Source organism: Bradysia coprophila, assembly GCF_014529535.1.
Source record: "Bradysia coprophila strain Holo2 chromosome X unlocalized genomic scaffold, BU_Bcop_v1 contig_128, whole genome shotgun sequence".
Taxonomy (NCBI): Eukaryota; Metazoa; Arthropoda; class Insecta; order Diptera; family Sciaridae; genus Bradysia; species Bradysia coprophila.
In genome coordinates this window covers 269,387-289,293 of record NW_023503295.1, presented here as the reverse complement: position 1 = coordinate 289,293, position 19,907 = coordinate 269,387, and the positions used below count along the sequence as shown (strand labels likewise).

The following is a 19,907-nucleotide window of genomic DNA, read 5'->3' as shown; positions in this document are numbered from 1 at the left end:
ATCCACGAAGGCGGGTGACACCGAAATTGATAAACGCACTCAGTACAGATTGTGTGAAATCAACTTGAAGAAAATGTTTTTTTAGGAAAATTCGGAATTTTATTTTGGTTAAGTTGCCTTTCTCATATGAACTTCGTAGCCGTTGACGCAATTTGTGTGTCACCGCCTTCGTGATCAATTCAGAGTTGTCTAAACCTGTTCTTTCAGAACCTTGATCAAAAGTACCTCTTGATGTCGTTATAAACACGCTTAAAGAATTCAAAATTATAAACACACATCGAATGACAGTTATTTGCATTGAAGTTAGTACTGTGTTTTAACAATACGCTTATAAGAAGCAATCAAAGAGTATAGACTATTATGATGAGAGAGAAAGAAATATTTTGACAAGTATCCCAAGGCAAGTTATAATTAACTAGTCTTCGGTTCTCTCGCTCTGATCGATCTGATCCTAATAGAGTGTTATGATGAAAGAGAAGAAGATATTTTGACAAGTATCCCAAGACAAGTTAAAATAAACTGGTCTTCTCTTCTCTCGCTCTCAACATACCACGTTGAAAGAGAAGCAAATACTTTGACAAGTACCCCAAGGCAAGTTATAATTAACCAGTCTTCGGTTTCCTCGCTCTGATCGCTCAGATCCTAATTCAGTGTTATGATGAAAGAGAAGAAGATATTTTGACAGGTATCCCAATGCAAGTTAAAATAAACTGGTCTTCTCTTCTCTCGCTCTCAACATACCACGTTGAAAGAGAAGCAAATACTTTGACAAGTACCCCAAGGCAAGTTATAATTAACCAGTCTTCGGTTTCCTCGCTCTGATCGCTCAGATCCTAATTGAGTGTTATGATGAAAGAGAAGAAGATATTTTGACAAGTACCCCAAGACAAGTTAAAATAAACTGGTCTTCTGTCCTCTCGCTCTCAACATACCACGTTGAAAGAGAAGCAAATACATTGACAAGTACCCCAAGGCAAGTTATAATTAACCAGTCTTCGGTTTCCTCGCTCTGATCGCTCAGATCCTAAATGAGTGTTATGATGAAAGAGAAGAAGATATTTTGACAGGTATCCCAATGCAAGTTAAAATAAACTGGTCTTCTGTCCTCTCACTCTCAACATACCACGTTGAAAGAGAAGCAAATACTTTGACAAGTACCCCAAGGCAAGTTATAATTAACCAGTCTTCGGTTTCCTCGCTCTGATCGCTCAGATCCTAATTGAGTGTTATGATGAAAGAGAAGAAGATATTTTGACAAGTACCCCAAGACAAGTTAAAATAAACTGGTCTTCTGTCCTCTCGCTCTCAACATACCACGTTGAAAGAGAAGAAAATACTTTGACAAGTACCCCAAGGCAAGTTATAATTAACTAGTCTTCGGTTTTCTCGCTCTGATCATAATTAAGAGTTATGATGAAAGAGAAGAAGATATTTTGACAAGTACCCCAAGACAAGTTAAAATAAACTGGTCTTCTGTCCTCTCGCTCTCAACATACCACGTTGAAAGAGAAGAAAATACTTTGACAAGTACCCCAAGGCAAGTTATAATAACTAGTCTTCGGTTTGCTCGTTTTCTGATCATAACAGCTATAGTCTATAACGCACGCCTTAATATGTAGAATGTAGTAGAGTAAGATTCACAAAAGTCAGACTTGACATATCTCCTCTTACTTTTGATGACATTTGGGTTAGATTATGCATGTTTTTGGAAATATTGCAAGTAACGTATACGTGAAGAATACAAAAATTGTGGTAAGTCTGAGGGATTTTTTGGTGTGAAATAAATGGTTATGGGGCTAGTGGTGGTAGTAATTGATGACATACGGAAAGTATCTAAATTGGATAATGAGTGTTGCAGCAACTGCACCATTCATTAGCGTAATTTGATCTGTATTTACCGTTTTTTGTGAACACATCCACTGCGTCGTAAGTCATAATCTGTGTGTAATATTCAGCCTTTGCTTTTGTGGTTTAGGTATTTAAACTCAGTAATCGCTGTATACTAATCACGTCTGTATCAAGCCTTCTCACCATCTAATGGTCGAAGACAATGGCCAGCGTCGTGACTGTATTAACGCCTAATGGACGGAGGATGAACGTTAAAGTTCCACCGAACAAAACCGTGCTTCAGGTAAACCGGAGTGCTTTAATTGTTATTCCACGGAAACCACCCGGCAACTAAAAAATGAAATTCAAAGATTCTAGACGAAGTCTGCCAAAAACATAATTTCCAGTCGAGCGAATATGATCTTCGACATCACAAACGAATCCTCGATTTGTCGCTGATGTTTCGATTTACCGGCTTACCAAACAATGCCCAATTGGAAATGGTTAAAGTGCTGAAGCAGGTAGATTGTTCAAAAATAATCGAAGCGATAGCCCAGTGGGGCAACCGGCTCAAGTTTTGTGTTTACATTTCAGCGTCAAGAGTCTGAAGTCGTGTTAATGATCCAATTCGAGGATGGTTCACGGAAAAGTGATTCATTCCAACCGGATCTGACATTGATGGACGTACTCCGAAAACTGTGTCCCGAGAAATGTTCCGAAGACGATTTGGTGCTAATTTACATGCGAACGGACATACACGGAACTGCGTTAGCGACAACAACGCTGAAAAGTTTGGGATTGACTGGAGGACGGGCTATGTTTCGATTGGTGCAACGAAAGGCTGACTCCTTAAAAACGTAAGCGGCGACAATACCCAATGAAAGTAGATAAGTCGGTACGGCCAGTCCATACAAGTCGGAGCACATACGGATTTGCATGGCGCCACCTCAAACGAACTCATTTCTAGTGGAAATTTGCACTAGAAATGAGTTCGTTTGAGGTGGCGCCATGCAAATCCGTATGTGCTCCGGCTAGAACAAATTTGAACGTTTGGCCATACCTATCCATTTACTTTCATTGACAATACCTTTACCGGTGTGAGGTAACGGAATTTATTTTCATTTTCAGCCAAGCAAACGTTTCCCGGGTCATTTCCGTTGCTCCGGCAGCTCAACCAGCGGATAATTCAACTGCTACTGAAAATACTCCTGCCCTAGACCTGTCCGGAAAAACTGATGTAACCATGGAAACATCGGATAATGCTACCATTATGCCAGGCATTGGTCACAGTCTGTCACCAGTCAGTAATGATGTAAAGCGAGCAAAATATGATGAAACAGTTGCGACAGAAGCACCATCGACGAGTTGTCCGGATGTAGCATCGGAAGTTGAATCAAATGAAATGGAGGTAGAAGAGGAACCCGAAATCATTGAGGTGAGACGATTCAATTCCGATTTTGTGTGGAGCACGCCCAGCCCAGACTATCGATGGTCAAGATGAACTTTGAACAAATTTTCAGATCGGCGAACGGCATGCAATTCTGTTTTCACTGGACAGCACCCAGCGTATCATCAGCGATGAAGACGCAAAAGACTCGTTCTTCGACGTAACCGTCAACGACATAAAAGTCTTGCTGCGTGACCTGCGAACGCAGACACAAGGGCTGGAAAATGCACCGCTGATGACAACAAAAATGCGCGAAATGGAGCACGACAATCAAACGATGTTAAAATTGAATCGATACCGGACCACGGTCATTCGCATTCAATTCGCCAATCGATTGGTGCTGCAAGGAATATTTCTGCCATCGGATACGGTTCAGCAAGTGGTGGATTTCGTGCGTGGTTTCCTAGTCGATCCGACAATGAAATTCCATTTATGTAACGTTCAGACGGTCGAATTTCGTGTGTGTCGAGAGTTTTGAAAAGTTTTTTTTTTTCGTTCCTTCCATCGCAGATATTACTCCGCCGAAAACCGTATTGGATAACGAGAGTCGATTGGTGGAGAATCACTGCGTTCCGATGGCTTTGCTGCATTTCGGCACCGATGAAAGTTCTTGCAGCCCGAATTTACTGAGGGAGGAGTTTTTAGCGAAAATTTCAACACACAAAGCTGCCGTTTGGTCTGCAAAGAAGTCCAGGTAATTTTTCTTGTTTCTATTTAGTGACACTGGATCTGGGTTCCATAAACGTTTTCGGTACACGTATCCAAGGAAACTCACTTTCGAGGACTCATCAATCTTAGACCCAGTTCCTTGTCAGTCAGTGATTTTGAGACCCTATAACGTTTAGGCAAATATGAGCTCTCTGTCATCATTACTTATATCGCCTGGAGAAACAGCTCAAGGGAAATTACTGTGAAAGAAAGCGGCTATTTAAACTCACTCAAAAATTATTTTTGATGTGCTTAAATGCATGCAAACAACGTCGACGATCTTCCATTGGAAATAATGTTTTCTTCCCGATTTTTCTCGGTATCCACCACTAAAATTCGACCAAATTTTCCGGTAAAAATGTTAGGATTTTCCAGCGAAGAATCTTACTGAAGCAACATACCTACGTAGATCCTCTATAAATTTGCTGAACACATCATGGCCCTACGTTAGTGAAGGGCCGTGACGCAAGTCCGTTCTCACTGAAAAATTTGACAAAAAAAAATTTCCGCAGGGCTGAGGAACACGTAATTCTAAGAAACTAATTTGAATTTCGGAGCTATGAGCGTTTTAAGTTATTGAACTATAGAACCCCAGAAAATATGGCAGATAGAAAGTTCGTTTAAAAGACAAATTTATAGAGTTTCACATTCTAGTCGACATGTGTTTCATGGTTTCCCTAAAATGTCGCTTATCTTGGAGCTATGAGCGTTTTAATTGCGTTAAATTTTGAATTTCAACAAATTTTCTACAATTGCTAAACGTTTCTCATATGCAGAATGAGCACCAGCTGAATATCACCAGCTGGTGTACAAACAAAAACACTTTGTATTGTATACAATTCAAAGACAACCTACACACAGTGCATTTCTACGTTAACGTCATCTACGCGCACATAACACGAATGAATGAAGTAAACACATTGTTAAGAATGTGTTTTGATTGTTTATCATACAATAAGTGTGTGTTAGCAGATCCAGCTGGTGATATTCAGCTGGTGCTCATTCTGCATATGAAAAATATTTACAGGCTGTATTTTCGTCAAATTTTCGAATTTCATCAATTTATTGTTTTTCGTCAAGAAAAATATTTTCGTTCAAACTGCACAATATGATTGTCTATTATCTGCTACCAAATTCTAAAAAATCAAAACTTACAAAAGAGCTGATATCGGTGTAGGTGACGCTTACAGATTCGACACGCAAAAAGATATTCGTCACAAATGACAACTGATGAGGAAAGTACGCGAAAGTTTAATCAACAAAAATTTTACCCGAAAAATTTTAGAAAGAAAATTATAACAAAAAAAAATTGCGTCACAAGTGGCAGATGTTGAGGAAGGAAAATTTTTGAAAAAGTGAAATATATTGCTTTAAAGCATGGAATTCAAACGGAAGAAAGTCGAATCATCTGCCACTTGTTGACGAAAATTTGTTTTGTTATAATTTTCTTTCTAAAATTTTTTCGGGTAAAATGTTTGTTGATCAAACTTTCGCGTACTTTCCTCATCAGCTGCCATTTCTGACGCATATCATTTTGCGTGTCGAATCTGTAAGCGTCACCTACACTGATATCAGTTCTTTTGTAAGTGGATAACAGGACTTGCGTCACACCTCCACTGTAAGTGGTTTTGAGCGATATATCATCCTAATTTTTCGATGATGCTGACAAATAATGTTTTTCTTCATATTATCAGCATTACGGATGATTGAAAGTGTTTTTATAAAGAAAAATAGCGCGAGCGGAGCGAGTGGAAAAAAATGGATTAGTAAATTTCCAGACGTTTGAATTCTGTTACTTTCAAATGACGCAAGTACAGACAGATCAAAAATTATATAGACTAAGTTACACTACTTCAACGTTTCCGAAATGAAGAAAATCAATTAAAAAAATCGTTTAAAACCTGAAACCGCTTCGCGTTGTATACACTCAACTGTTATCATCTAACCACTTTAATTCCCACGCATTTCGCTATTTTTACGATTTTTAGCTTTTACATCAATTCTAGAACTCGTTTTTCGTTTTTTATAATTTTCCGATTTCTACTCTCGATTGCATTCCATTTCCCGATTTTCTTTTCTCTTTAGCCGGGATTACGATGCCGTGTGTAATTGATGGAATTCGAAGCAGACGGTAAGGGCAAAGTGTTTGCCTATGTTCATAGATGACGAATCTGCAATAAAAATTTTGTCTGTCCGTCTGTCCGTCTGTCACGTCGATATCTTGAGTAAATCAAATCCGATTTCAAAATTTTGAAAGATAGTCAAAATAGTGAGGCTAAGTTCGAAGATGGGCATATTCGGGTCGGCCCTTCGTGAGTTAGGGCCACCTAAGTGATTTAAGGTCTTTTGGTGATATTTATGGCAAAATAAACGATGGAAATGAAAATGACACGGCAAATGATAGGTATTGTCAATACCAATCCAGGAAAAAAAAGTTTTTTAAAATCGGGTGAGTGGACCGTGAGTTAGGGCCTTAGAAGTGAAAAGCTACTAGGGCCCTATGTGTATTTTACATAGAACTCGAGCAAATTTCATCCGTTTTTCGTAATTTTTGTTTCATTTGGTAGTTGAAAAAAATTTTAAATTTGGGTCCTCGGACTGATGCCGATACTAGGCCCTTCAAAAAATAAAATTTTAGGGCTATTTGAAATTTTTTTTTCATTTGAAAGGAACGTCGTACGGGGCTTCGTAATTGCGCTATGCGCTATACATAATAATTTTACTTTAACTACATTAACCGGCGCAATAGGTTTACGGTCAAAGTAGGGTGACAGACGCACTAGGGTCACGTACGCAATAGATATACGGGTTTGTACGGGGCTCAGTCGCAGCAAACGCTCCGACTGTTCTGATGGCTCGTTTAATTTATTTTTCTGCGTTGGTCCGAGTAGGTTCGGTTTTTCGGCCAAAAAATTTCCAGAATTCTGGATTCTGGTTTTTGCACACGCGATCTTCCGAGTGACACTGACAGAAACCTCTCTAGATTTTCATTAACCATTTTGTTCTCGTTTTCAGAGGTCTCAACTTTGGCAGTACTACATCCGAAGACGGCGAATCCTCGTCGAATGAAAGCAGCAACACGAACAGAAAACAGCAATCGGCCGGTTCTGGAACATTCATCACCTCGTCAGCTATATCAAATACGGGAACGAAAGTACCGAAATGGTTCAAACCGACTGGCAAATAAAATGTTTTGTTAATGAGCTTGGGAGAGATAAGAGAGAGAGAGAGAGAGAGAGGAGGAAATAAAGCGAACGCAACGTTCAACTGATTTTTCATTCAATGAATTTTTAATCAATTCGAAATAAACCGTTACTCCATTTGGACTTGCTGTAAAAATAAACAATTCAGCAAATTGACAAATCACTTAACGTTTAACTCCCCATGCATGATTGCTGGGTACTGGTATGCGTCGTTGTCCGCTCTCCCTCTGTAACACCTCGAAAATACTCATACTTGGCAACCAGGTCGTCTCTTTTGTGGCACTAGCCACAACGTTACGATTTGGTTCCGCGTCATAGGCAACGGACTGAACGCCAAACATAGCGCACATCTCGTGAACGAGCTGGAAGGAAACGGAAACAAATATGTTGAACATCGTCCGGCATTATCTCCATATAATTGTCGGTCTTACCTGTCGCTTCTCTCGATTCATTGTCGGAAACGAATGACTGCGAGATCGCTGTTTACTTTCCTTCGCCAGCTTAACCAGCTCCGACAGCTTTTCATGAATCATTCCCACCAAAGTTGGATCCTTTTTCGCCCAACCGCGTACAAACTCGGAATATTTCGGTGCAAGTTTCGATGTTGTCTCCGGTTTCTGTAGCTGAAGGCCGATTGCCATACGCTTCGCCCGGCACTCATCGTTGCATTCGATAGTTTTGGATATTTTCATCGGACCGAGTAGATCAGCCAGTTCAACCGAATTCCCGCGTTGCATGTCCTCCATGGAACTGGCCAGCTTGGCCGTGGTGATGCGACGGTATTCTTTCGAAAAATCGTAACAACTGCGATTCTGTTTGCGGCCGCCGCATTCACACGAAACTTCGACGGTTTCCCGGCAAGCCGTTTCGGGACAATCGCCAAGGTGACACGGAGCATTGCAAAGATGTCCGCAGAGATTCCTCACCTTGGGACAGTGTTGTTTGCATTCGCTGCGCTCGTTCTCGCACGGACCAGTGTGACATTTCATCAAACATTTATGTTGGCCACAAAGCAACGGTTTTCCGCAGGGCATACCACAGCTGAAATCTTCCTGGCTACATGGAATGGTCATACGTTGCTCGTGTTTTCCGTGGCAGTATCGAGTGGTGAATGCCATGCATGGCGGACAATTACCCGAATGGCAATTGTGCTGAACGGGATGATCACAGGATTGAGGACGTGAACAGGGTCGATCACAGGCTGGTCTCTTTGTTCCGCAAGGTACCGGTGGATAAATAACATTTGCTCCGCATTCACAATACAGTTCATCGAACGACGATCGATAGCACGGCGAACACTTGCCTCTGTGACACGGCTGATCGCACTTATGCTTACCACAAGGCAAACGGTTATTGCAGACTGTTGGACAGATGTGATCGATGTCTATGCAGCATTCAGAATTGCATTTATGTTTACCGCAACTTCGCTGGAAATGCGAAAAAACAAACAAAAATGTAATTCAAACCACCACACCCAGCATACAGTCTGATCAGTACTCACCACTACTTTGCATCGTTTCTTGCAACGGGCATCATCGGCTCGTGTTTGTAATTGACGACACTTTATCATTTGGTCCATGTTACCACAGCGACACTTAACGGCCGTTTCTTTGCTGCACGGACCACAAGCACCGCTGTGACATTTCATTGCACACTTATGCGGTTTGTTGGGTGGTCCACATTTCAGCACTTTGCCGCACGTCGAATTACACAGGGGAATCGGATCGGAACACGATTTTCGGTCACCACTAAGCAGTGGCGTATTTCCACATGGACACGATGTAACGAATGCAGGACTTAAATTGCATTCGCCACATTCGCCCGAATGACAGGTCTCCTTGCATTTGTGATTTTTGCAGCTCAGCTGATGGTGACACGGTTTACCGCACGAGTATTTCAACGTTTGGTTATTGTCTCGGGTGCAGAGCATCTCCTTGCGATCCTTTCCGCAATAGCACTTATGTTCGACCATCACTTCGCAATCGTTGCATGACCATAAATGGCATTTCTGACTGCATCGATGTGCCGTACAGTTTAGCTCCTTGTCACAGATGTCCTCGCATTGGATTTGTGCTTTCTGACAGCATTGCATGGTTTTCTGAGTGCGACCGCAACCGCATTTCCGTGTCACCATTACCTGACATGGAGGGCAAGGACCTGAAATTGAAGTGGTGGTTTAGCGGACCACGTATAGACGAGAAATTATAGAGTAGCCACAAACCTGGATGACATAACAATTTGCAACTGTGCTCGCATCCGTCAGTTTTCTCGCACAACTCTCCACAACTGTGCGCTATGTCACTGCGATTGTACTCGGGATTCTGGAGTTTCTTGCAGAAACAGTAATAATGCTTCGGTATCGATTCGGAAATATTCTGACAGGCCGGGCACCTCCAACTGCCGCTATTGACTGAACTGTTCGCCCACTTGACGACACAATTCAAATGTATGATGTGGAAACAGTTGCCACAATTCCATGTCTGATTCCACGTCTTAATATTCTCGCAGCAAATGAGGCATTCCAATTTGCCGGCATCGATCTCTCGGATGAGTTTTTCACGTTGCGAACATTTGTTGTCCACCTCGCTGGGCTTGGCAGCAACGACGAATTTTTCCGCACCTTTAGTGGAGCTCGACGCACCTTTGGAGTCGAAACCGTGTGAGTTCTGATGCGATTTCTTTTCGTTATAATTTTCCGAATAATAGTTGTTCCTTGAGCGATCGTAGTGATGGCTGCGACGATTGTCAGATTCGCCGTTGCGGTACATTCCACGATCATAATTTGCTTTCGGATAATTTTGACGGCCGTACGTGCCGCGATCATCATTTTGATATTGACTGGCTGTACGTCCACTACCAGCTGTACGGTTCTCCACTCGCTGGTTCCAGTCTCGATTCCGTTCGTTGCGCCTTACGCCACGACCACCTTGATTATTTTCCTTATTTTTCGGATATCGATTCGATGATGTCTTCCTAATTGCTCCCTGTTTGGCCTCATTCTCAACATTTAACTGGGTCGACGACACTGACTGTACTGCTTGGTCACCAGTAGCCGGAAAAGTCTGCGGCACAAATTCATTTGCAGTCGGCAACAGATTCGAGTTCCGAACAATATCTTCAGTCGTTTCGTGTTGTGGAATTTGATTAGACGGTTGCTGAGGATATGTCGGATGAACGGTGAAATTCGGTTGAACGTAGTATGGTAGGCCGGTATTGGAGTAGATTTGAGGATTAGGCAGAAAATTTTGCTCTAACATAAACTGGTCGAAACCGACATAGTCGTTGCTGGTAATGCCGTTACGATTAGACATCTTGAAATTTTGGATTATTTTCGCTTCGCTGGACTTGTGTGCAATGGTGTAATGGAAAAATTAATAAACCAAAACAAAACAAAAGAATAATTTGGGTACCCAAAGGCCACAGGGCCTCGGGAAAGTTTGTTTTTTTTTCTGCAGTGAAGAAAAGCGGATGATTTGACCTAGAAAGAGAAATGCGTCGCATTAGCCACCAGACTGTGATAATAACAGCAAAACAAATGATCTTTCAATTGACTCGTTAGAAATGCCTGATTTTCTGTCGGTTAATGTTGCAAATTGCACAATTTACGAAATGTTGCGATTTAATGGGCTGTAATCACTGTACACACTCACACAACACAATAAAAATTGAAAGTCAAAGAGTAAGGTTAAGTTTGTGAATAATTTGCAAACATTCGCCCATCAGACCTCTTTCGGTTAGTCTCTATTTTAAGCAATAAACAATGTGAAATTTCGGCGTCAATTAGCCACGTTACTTACCAAAAAATGTTAAAGACGAATGAAAAAAAACTAAAAAATCGACAAAGAATTATCCAAGTGTGTGACACTTCGAACGTAAGTGGTAAAGACTAGTAAATTATTTTTTTTTGTTAGGTTGAATATCCATATACAAACTGAGTCATACCGGTCATAACTTTTAGATAATACCAATTGGTAACAAAGATGTTGTATGACACTTCAAGTCCTTCAAGTGCTTTTACCTATTGGTAGCACTGCGCTGTCGTGATGGTACTTCAAATCGGTATACGAAGATGTTACCACTTATTCGATTTTATTGCTAAGGGGGAAATTGCTCAGAACATGTTTTCATCCAAGGTTTTGAAAGAACAGGTTAAGACAGCTTGCTCTCTCATGGAGTACTTTTTGTTGAGTGGAAACCATACCTTACGACAAATTTTGTTAAACACACTCACATCAGAGATTGTGTGAAAAGTAAACTTGAAAAAGAATTATTTTATTAAGTTGACATTTCACACAATCTGTAATGTCAATCAAAACATGTCTAAATTATCAAAATTTGTGTTCCACCGCCTTCGTGATCACCTCAGAAGTGTCTCAACGGTGTTAAGGAATCTCGCGCCGCGTCATTCACAATAATTCACAAAGTGGCATCTTCCTTATACAAAATATGTCAAAATGTGAATCATTGTGAATGACGCGGCGCGAGATTCCTAGCAACCGTCTCAACCTGTTCTTTCCGAACCTTTGTTTGCATTGTGTCGCTGTCTTGCACATATTTGAGGTTTTGTTCAGCCACGTTCAAACGTCGATCAAATTGAACGTCTCGTTTCGTCTTCGTATTATAATTTTTCAAGAAACTTTCCAAACTCCTAAATTTTCTGTGTAACCTACTACGAGAAAGCGCAATACTTCACTACAATTGAGTTACAAACAATTTTTTTTATTATTTTTTATCGATGGAGAACCTAATTATAAGACACTTTGTCTCGTATCATATGCCAAAAAAAGTTAAAACTTTTTTTATAAATCATTTTGAAAGTCACTAAAAACACGAAAATTCGAATAGAAATACAGTATGACATCAAAAAATTTTGTATTTCGATTCGAATTTTCGTGTTTTCAGTGACTTTCAAAATGATTTATAAAAAAAGTTTTAACTTTTTTTGGCATATGATACGAGACGAAAAGTCTTATAATTAGGTTCTCCATCGATAAAAATTAAAAAAAAGATTGTTTGTAACTCAATTGGCACAAATTTTGACTTTTCTCCTAGTAAGTTGAAATCCAACACTTCTTGATACAAAACGATGGTACCACTGTTTCCAGAAAGGATGCGGATACGAAGTTATCATCGAAAATATATTATTTTTGGTGTTGAGGAATTTTGCGCCGTGTCATTCACAATAACCCACAAAGTGACATTCTCCTTATACAAAATGTGTCATTTTGTCAATTATTGTGAATGACGCGGCGCGAAATTCCTAGCAACCATTATTTTTGTGTAACTTTATGTAATCTGTACAGAATTCTCCGAAAGTAAATCATTTTCGCGTGCTTTAATAGTTTTACTTTTTGAAAAAAACATTTTGGCTCAGAAAAAAAACAATATTTTTTCGCCTAAATTTAGGCTAAAACATTTGCAAAGGGAGTACTGCTATTAGGCTCAAATATTTCTGATAAATTGACTACCTGGACTTCCTCCAAAACTGCTGTAAAACTGAATAGGTCCCGGATTTTTGTAAATATATGTGTCAACGTAATCTGATCTACAACTTATCCCCGGATTTAAAAAAAAAATTCTCGCGGAATTTTGATCAAAAATCTAAGCTAGTTTGTCTACAGAGCAATGTATAGAAATGTATAAATCAAACTAATGACAGACTAATTAACGCAACTAATTTCATAATATCGCATTAAAATCAATGAAAGTACAAACCAGGTATGGTCTGTCCATACCATCGATATAATATACTGTAGATAATGAGACAGACGAAGAACGAAATTCGGAAATATAGCACACATACAAGTGCAAAAAATACGAATCACAACACAAAACGAAGAGAAAAAGGAAATTGAGAAATGCAGAGTTTCAATTATTTTCAAATATTTGTATGACATTATTTCGCGCGCTTTCTCAAAACGTAAGTTACGTTACACATACATCCATGTGATCTTTTCGCATAAAGTTGCTTTGACATTACTTATCTACCCTATATTATATCGAGTCCATACCAAGGCTGTATACTTTGGGGAGGTCACGCAGACCGCCATTTTATTAGATACGCGGGAACACACCACTTCTGATGACTTTACATATACAAAAAATTCACCACATCATCAAGACGACGAGAATCATCAGAGAAGGTGAATTTTTGTATGAAATCGGCCATTTTATCATCAACTGTGGTGTGTAACCCGCGTATCTGTATCTGCGTGACCTCCCCAAGTATACAACCTTGGTCCATACAAACCGGAGGAAATAGCGATTTCATATAAAAAACTCACCTTTCAATGATTTTCATTGAAAGGTCAGTTTGTTTAAATATGAAATCGCTATTTCCTCCGTTCCATACTCCGTTCCATATTGACATTAGACCGAGATTACACTTTCATTGATTAAAATGAATATTTTAGCAATAGCTAAATGAGGGGAAGTCCCAAGGGATTGAAATTAGTTATGTGTACGGTTTGTACACAAACGTGAATAGCCCATCGTCTACGCCGTGGTGGTGAAAATTTGTATCTATACAATCGAGCTACCTTTGAATGAAGTTAATTTGGTAACTTTAATTTGTTAAAATATTATTGTTTGCGACATTTCGGTGATGTTAAATTCTCTTTCCATTGTTCCTCGTAATTGGTTCTAGTTAATACCTACTTCTCGTACATTAAAATTATTTAAAATATTTATTTACGACGCAGATTCAGTAAATTTCACCAAATTCATTAAATGTCTCGAAAGACTAGACAGTTGACACCCAGTGGGTAGAGACCGCTATCAGAATATATACGGCTCTATATATATTCCATATATTCACCACTATTCACCACATAATAAGAGGAAAACTTTTTTGACATTAACACGCAAAAACACGAGTTACAAAGCTACGATACAAAAATATTGGAACATTTGATAAACTATTTTTAAACAATTAAATCATCACCACTGTGGCACACACAGACTAAGTTTGAAAATAACCAATAAACCACTGTTTGAACAATAATTGTGCAACAATTTTAAATATAAACAAATGCCCGTAAAAGTATTTACACCACCTCCACCAAACAACTCCAAACAATTAGGAGTATTGCCTTCAACTCTATTGTACAATGGTTCAAAATTCGAAGGCTCTCAGAAATCAAAAGGCAATAAATATGCAGTCGAGGTAGTGTTACAGGTAATTGCAGGAAATAAATTGGGAAAAATTTCGTTCAGTAGATTGCCGAATGCTAATACGTAAATAGAGTGTGACGTCAGTCACTTTTGTTACATTTCTCAATTTTTTAAACTATTTATATTCCCGCAAACTCCTACGGATGATCTTCCTGCCAAAATCAAATCATTTTGCATTTTCTTACCGCATTTTTATTCGTCACTTTCAACCCCCTTACATTCCACTTTCCACAGCAAACTGTTGTATAATAACATTCTTATCTCTTACCCACACAGCACGTAGACGAACAAAACTCGTATCTCTGCGGATACTTGAAAATCACTGGCTTAACCCTAGAATATCCAATGCTAACCACATTTTTCGATGGGGAAATCATATCAAAACGATATCCATTTCTGACCAGGAAATGGGATGCCGATGAAGAAGTGGATAGGAAACATTTGGTAAAAAACGGATGCACTCAGTTGTTATGATTGTGCGCTTATAAACAAATTAAACATTTTTTGCAGAGCAAATTCGCAGCATTCAAAAGCAAATATGAAAAAACATTCAATTCCGACAATTTCGATTACGACAGTCTAGCAAAAAGCGACTATGTTTTCATGCGGTGGAAGGAACATTTCCTGGTAAGCGATATTTACATTTCGTACAGTGTGATGCAGTGTAACCTATGACCTTGGGGGGAAATGTATTGAGAACGTTAAAATAACCGATGCACAGTACAACGGCCAGTGTTGCTCTTTGGATAAATGAGTTGGAGGCTATATCAGTTTACATTTTGCAATGAAATACTTTTTTTGGTTTACCATAAGCTGATACCAGATCAACTGTGTTTTTGAACGGCTTTTCAAAACATACCACAACCGCTCATTGCATATTTTAGATATTTTGATATTTATTTAGATTTCAGCCGCCAAGGTCACCCGGTTAGTAGCAATAGGGAAATATTATGCTGTACAGTATACAGATCATTCACATCTCAACTATTGTCGGTTGTGTCGATTTATATCAAAGCTGGCAACGGCATTGGTGCCTTTTTTTCTTTACAGAAAATTTGTTGAGATTGGGTCACTTGCCGTTTACGTCTGTACTCACCAAACGACATCGGTTGGTTGAGCAACGTTTGTTTCGTAAAGTGAATGGATCTGCATAATTCGTAAGGTGGCCTCGCAGTCATCCGTTTTCACTCCGTTTTGCCTCCGTGTACATGACAGTTGACGTTTCAAACAATTGATTCATTGGTTCCGTGTACATGACAGTTGACATATCCAACATTTGGTTTATTGTTTGACATGTCAACTGTCACTTACACAGAGGCAGAACGGATGACTATGTGAATTCAGACTTAGTTACAGATCATCTTCAAGGCCGTTTGAAATGCCATCCACGTTAAAAAAAATCTCAAACAAATGAATGAAACATTTAACGAAACTTCAGTGAAGTTACGTCCGAAAGTACCTTGAAAGTATCTTGAAGACCGATAATTCAGGATTTGACCCATTTCCTAGTCAACCTTGTAACGTTTTGATTCCTCTTTTGCCTCCGAAACTCAGTCAGTTCTAGTGAAATTTTGACCACACACACATCGACTAGTAATTTTGACTTTAGCTCCTACATCACTTCAATTTAGTTTCTAAAATCATGTCTAAAGTAAGTCGTGACGTTTACTCGAGAGGTACACTGAGTCAAATTTGTTCCTTACTGAATAAGAACTGTTTTTCTGAGGAATAGTTTAAGGAACGTTAAATATTAGCTCTAACAAATACTATTCCAAGTCGCAACCGCTGACATCCTTTATCTGTCAGGAGCAATGGATTCTTTCCGAATTTGTAGCCTACATTTAGGCGGGAAAATATTCGATTTTTGATGATTTGAAAAATTGGTTTGTCGGTGATAACCTAATGCTCAAAACAAACCAGGCATTGAAAACGTGTTTTGGTCCTAGTTTTCATTGACAGATGCAGCAATCGCGATTTTGAATAGAAAAAGTTCTAACTTCATTTGACAGTTTCGAAAATTTCGTCATGAAAAATAAGACCAGAACACGTTTTCAATGCCTCGTTTGTTTTGAGCATAACCCACTTGGAGAGAAACCTTTGCAGATCGAGAAATCATCAAAAAACGAATATTTGTCCGCCTAAATGTAGATTTCAAATTTGCAAAGGATTCACTGCCAATTAGAGACTCCATGAAATGCCTGAAAATGTAAAGTTTCATTTGTTACAGGTTCCCGATCACACAATAAAGGATATCAACGGTGCCTCATTTGCTGGTTTTTATTATATTTGTTTTCAAAAGTCCAAAGCCGAAATGGAAGGTTATTACTATCACAGATCGTCGGAATGGTAAAAACAATATTTTACAGCGGTAATTTCGATGTTTTCACATATTTGCCTGTATATTTGTTCCAGGTTCCAGTCGCTGAATCTGAAACATGTACCAGAAAGTAATATTCAAATTTATGAATTCAGATAAAGGGTACTCTGACTACATACCGGTTTCAGTTGATGACTATCCCCAGACTTCAAATTGTTACAATCGTTTTTGTTTTCTTTCGTTTTAAAATGTGGAAAGAAATAAGTTGAAAAATTACCTACAATACTTTGAAAATTGTAATTGAAAATGTAAAGTGAATAAAAACCAAATTAATTATTTTTTTCAGCCAAATATTGATGTTTCGAATCATTTGTTCAACAACAAGAAGTAAAAGAGTTATGCAGTGGACGTCAGTGAAATCTAGACATAAATTCACTTCAGCTGTTTGTATAAACACAATTGACCATTCGTTTTTATACCATTTTACGTATGCGTAACTTTTTCACCCGTATAAACACTTTGGTTTGTATGAGTGAACCAGCTGAAAAACAGTTGAAGCAAATTCATATCTGAATTTCATTGACGTCGACTGTACTTAAGTTAATTTGCCGTTTTGAATTTTGTATGCTGAACACACACAACTTGTTTCAAGGTCACACGAATTGTCAAATTACTGTCAAATTTCATCCGTAGAGACATAACCTCATCAATATTTATATAAAAACCGATATCTTTGGTTGAAATAGTGTTCGTTCGGCCAGTGAAAATTCGTTTTTACAGTTATCATGCCCGCACGCTAGGAAGCGGGCGTGACGCAAGTCCACTACCCAAAATGTATACCTATGGTTTATAATGTTGTGGGATGTGTTTCTTGTTGGAAATTGTGTGGATCATTAAGTATTAACTTCAACTAGGTTGGTTTCTAAAATTTGGGATGAGAGATGATTTCTCTGGCACTTCCTAACTTCCATCGGTTTTTTTTGACGGATTTGGGTTATTTTCGACATGAGTGAGGTGTTCCAAGGTTGGTTCCTAAATTTTGGGATGACAGCTGATTCCTCTGGCACTTCCTAACTTCCATCGGTTTTTTTTGACGGATTTGGGTGATTTTCGACGTGAGCGAGGTGTTCCAAGGTTGGTTCCTGAAATTTGGGATGAGAGATGATTTCTCTGGCACTTCCTAACTTCCATCGGTTTTTTTTGACGGATTTGGGTTATTTTCGACATGAGTGAGGTGTTCCAAGGTTGGTTCCTAAATTTTGGGATGACAGCTGATTCCTCTGGCACTTCCTAACTTCCATCGGTTTTTTTGACGGATTTGGGTGATTTTCGACGTGAGCGAGGTGTTCCAAGGTTGGTTCCTGAAATTTGTGATGACAGATGATTCCTCTGGCACTTCCTAACTTCCATCGGTTCTTTTTTTGACGGATTTGGGTTATTTTCGACATGAGTGAGGTGTTCCAAGGTTGGTTCCTAAATTTTGGGATGACAGCTGATTCCTCTGACACTTCCTAACTTCCATCGGTTTTTTTGACGGATTTGGGTTATTTTCAACGTGAGCGAGGTGTTGCAAGGTTGGTTCCTGAAATTTGTAATGACAGATGATTCCTCTGGCACTTTCTAACTTCCGTCGGATTTTTCGATGGGTTTAGGTTATTTTCGATAGAAGTGAGGTGTACCAAGATTGATTTCTAGATTTTGGAATTCAGACTGATTTCTCTAGAATTTTTTTCATTTCCATAAGGGTTTTTGATGTTGTCGAAATGACATACTTACAAAAGTGGTGATATCAGTCAAAAAACCCTTAAAGGGAAAATGTGATGCAAGTCCATTATCTTACTTACAAAATAACTGATATCGCTGAGGGTGACGCATTGTGCGCCGTACTCAAAAGTTTCATCAACAAAAATTCAATGAAAGTAGATAAGTAGGTATGGCCAGTCCATACAAGTCGGAGCACACACGGATTTGTATGGCGCCACCTCAAACGAACTCATTTCTAGTGGAAATTTGCACTAGAAATGAGTTCGTTTGAGGTGGCGCCATGCAAATCCGTATGTGCTCCGGCTAGAACAAATTTGAACGTTTGGCCATGCCTATCCATTTACTTTCATTGCAAAAATTCATCCAAAAAATTGGTGAAAGAAAATTTTACAAAAAGAAATTTGCGTCACAAGTTTGTAAGTAAGATAAAGGACTTGCGTTACATTTACCCTTCAAGAGTTTTTAGACCCGTACGAAGTACTGGGGTCTTATAGGTTTACGCATACGTTTGTAACACGTCGAATTGGACTCCCTGAGTAAGGGGAAACCTATTGTGGTTGTCTAGAGATGCCAAATCCGCGAAAAAAAAAATGTCCGTCTGTCTGTCTGCACGATAACTTGAGTAAAACGCATCCGATTTTGAAAATTCTTTTTTTTCCCGTTTGGTAATGTCAAAAGACAGGCTAAGTTCGAAGATGAGTGATTTTGGATCGACCCCTCCCGAGCTGTGGCCCAATAAGTGCTTTACGGTTTTTGTAAGATATCTCCGGACATTTAAACGTTAAACTTGTAAGTGATACGTCAAATAAAAGGTATTTACAATACCGATCGACAAAAAAAAAGTTTATGGAAATCGGATGACCGACTCGTGAGTTAGACCCCTTGGTGTGGAACAGGCACAGGGCGGCAAGCAGTTTTTGCTTGTAGGTCGGCCACATTTGAACATATTTCGTCTGTTTTAGCTTTATTAGATAGGTATTGACCGTACCAATCAGGGAAAAAAAAATTATGAAATTATGTTCTCCGGAGCGTGAGCTAGGTCTCTTGGAGTGAGCTCTTATCTGGCTACTCGGAAGTACAGTCAACGTGGTGTATTTTGACAATATCTCGAGTAAATTTTGACCGAATTTCATGAATTTTTTTTTGTTTGAAAGGTATTAACGAATGTAAAGCGTCCGGTACTATTTCCGGTCTCCTAACAAAATGGCTGCCGGCGGCCATATTGGATTTTAGTAAAATAGAAATATCTTGGGAAAAATGATACTTAGAGAGTTTCTGTTAACATGGAAATAATTTGTTATGTGTGTGGGGTTTCAGGGATTCCATATACGGACATATATATATACCTATATACAGCTATATTGAGCTATATAATAGCATATTCCTCTGTGAAATGTTTATTTATAGTGAAATATAGGTAAATATAGCGGTATATAGCTGTTTAAATAGGAATTTATGAAATTTGTCT

The 19,907-nt window shown here is 39.0% G+C and overlaps 3 protein-coding genes across 4 annotated transcripts; 2 read left to right on the top strand and 1 right to left on the bottom strand.

The window, feature by feature from the left end:
• The first annotated feature begins 1,661 nt into the window (after positions 1-1,661).
• On the top strand, positions 1,662-7,260 carry LOC119067680 (tether containing UBX domain for GLUT4). Of its 2 annotated transcripts, none has more exons than XM_037170793.1 (8): positions 1,662-1,752; positions 1,976-2,131; positions 2,199-2,348; positions 2,422-2,684; positions 2,956-3,262; positions 3,348-3,708; positions 3,785-3,968; positions 6,998-7,260. In XM_037170793.1, the coding sequence occupies exons 2-8, from the start codon at positions 2,051-2,053 to the stop codon at positions 7,167-7,169; spliced, it is 1,518 nt and encodes a 505-aa protein (XP_037026688.1). In that variant the 5' UTR covers positions 1,662-1,752; positions 1,976-2,050; the 3' UTR covers positions 7,170-7,260. The 2 variants fall into 2 exon arrangements, with proteins under 2 accessions (XP_037026688.1, XP_037026690.1); XM_037170795.1 differs by having other exon boundaries at positions 1,685-1,762; positions 1,982-2,131.
• LOC119067670 (protein shuttle craft) lies at positions 7,251-11,135 on the bottom strand. Its single transcript, XM_037170776.1, has 5 exons — positions 10,983-11,135; positions 9,407-10,663; positions 8,687-9,342; positions 7,617-8,612; positions 7,251-7,547 (listed from the first exon to the last, which is right to left on the bottom strand). The coding sequence occupies exons 2-5, from the start codon at positions 10,494-10,496 to the stop codon at positions 7,350-7,352; spliced, it is 2,940 nt and encodes a 979-aa protein (XP_037026671.1). The 5' UTR covers positions 10,497-10,663; positions 10,983-11,135; the 3' UTR covers positions 7,251-7,349.
• Positions 11,136-13,995: 2,860 nt separating this feature from the next.
• Positions 13,996-16,926, top strand: LOC119067693 (glucose-induced degradation protein 4 homolog). The gene is made up of 5 exons (XM_037170817.1): positions 13,996-14,362; positions 14,635-14,802; positions 14,869-14,985; positions 16,586-16,704; positions 16,771-16,926. The coding sequence occupies exons 1-5, from the start codon at positions 14,216-14,218 to the stop codon at positions 16,832-16,834; spliced, it is 615 nt and encodes a 204-aa protein (XP_037026712.1). The 5' UTR covers positions 13,996-14,215; the 3' UTR covers positions 16,835-16,926.
• The last annotated feature ends 2,981 nt before the right edge of the window (positions 16,927-19,907 follow it).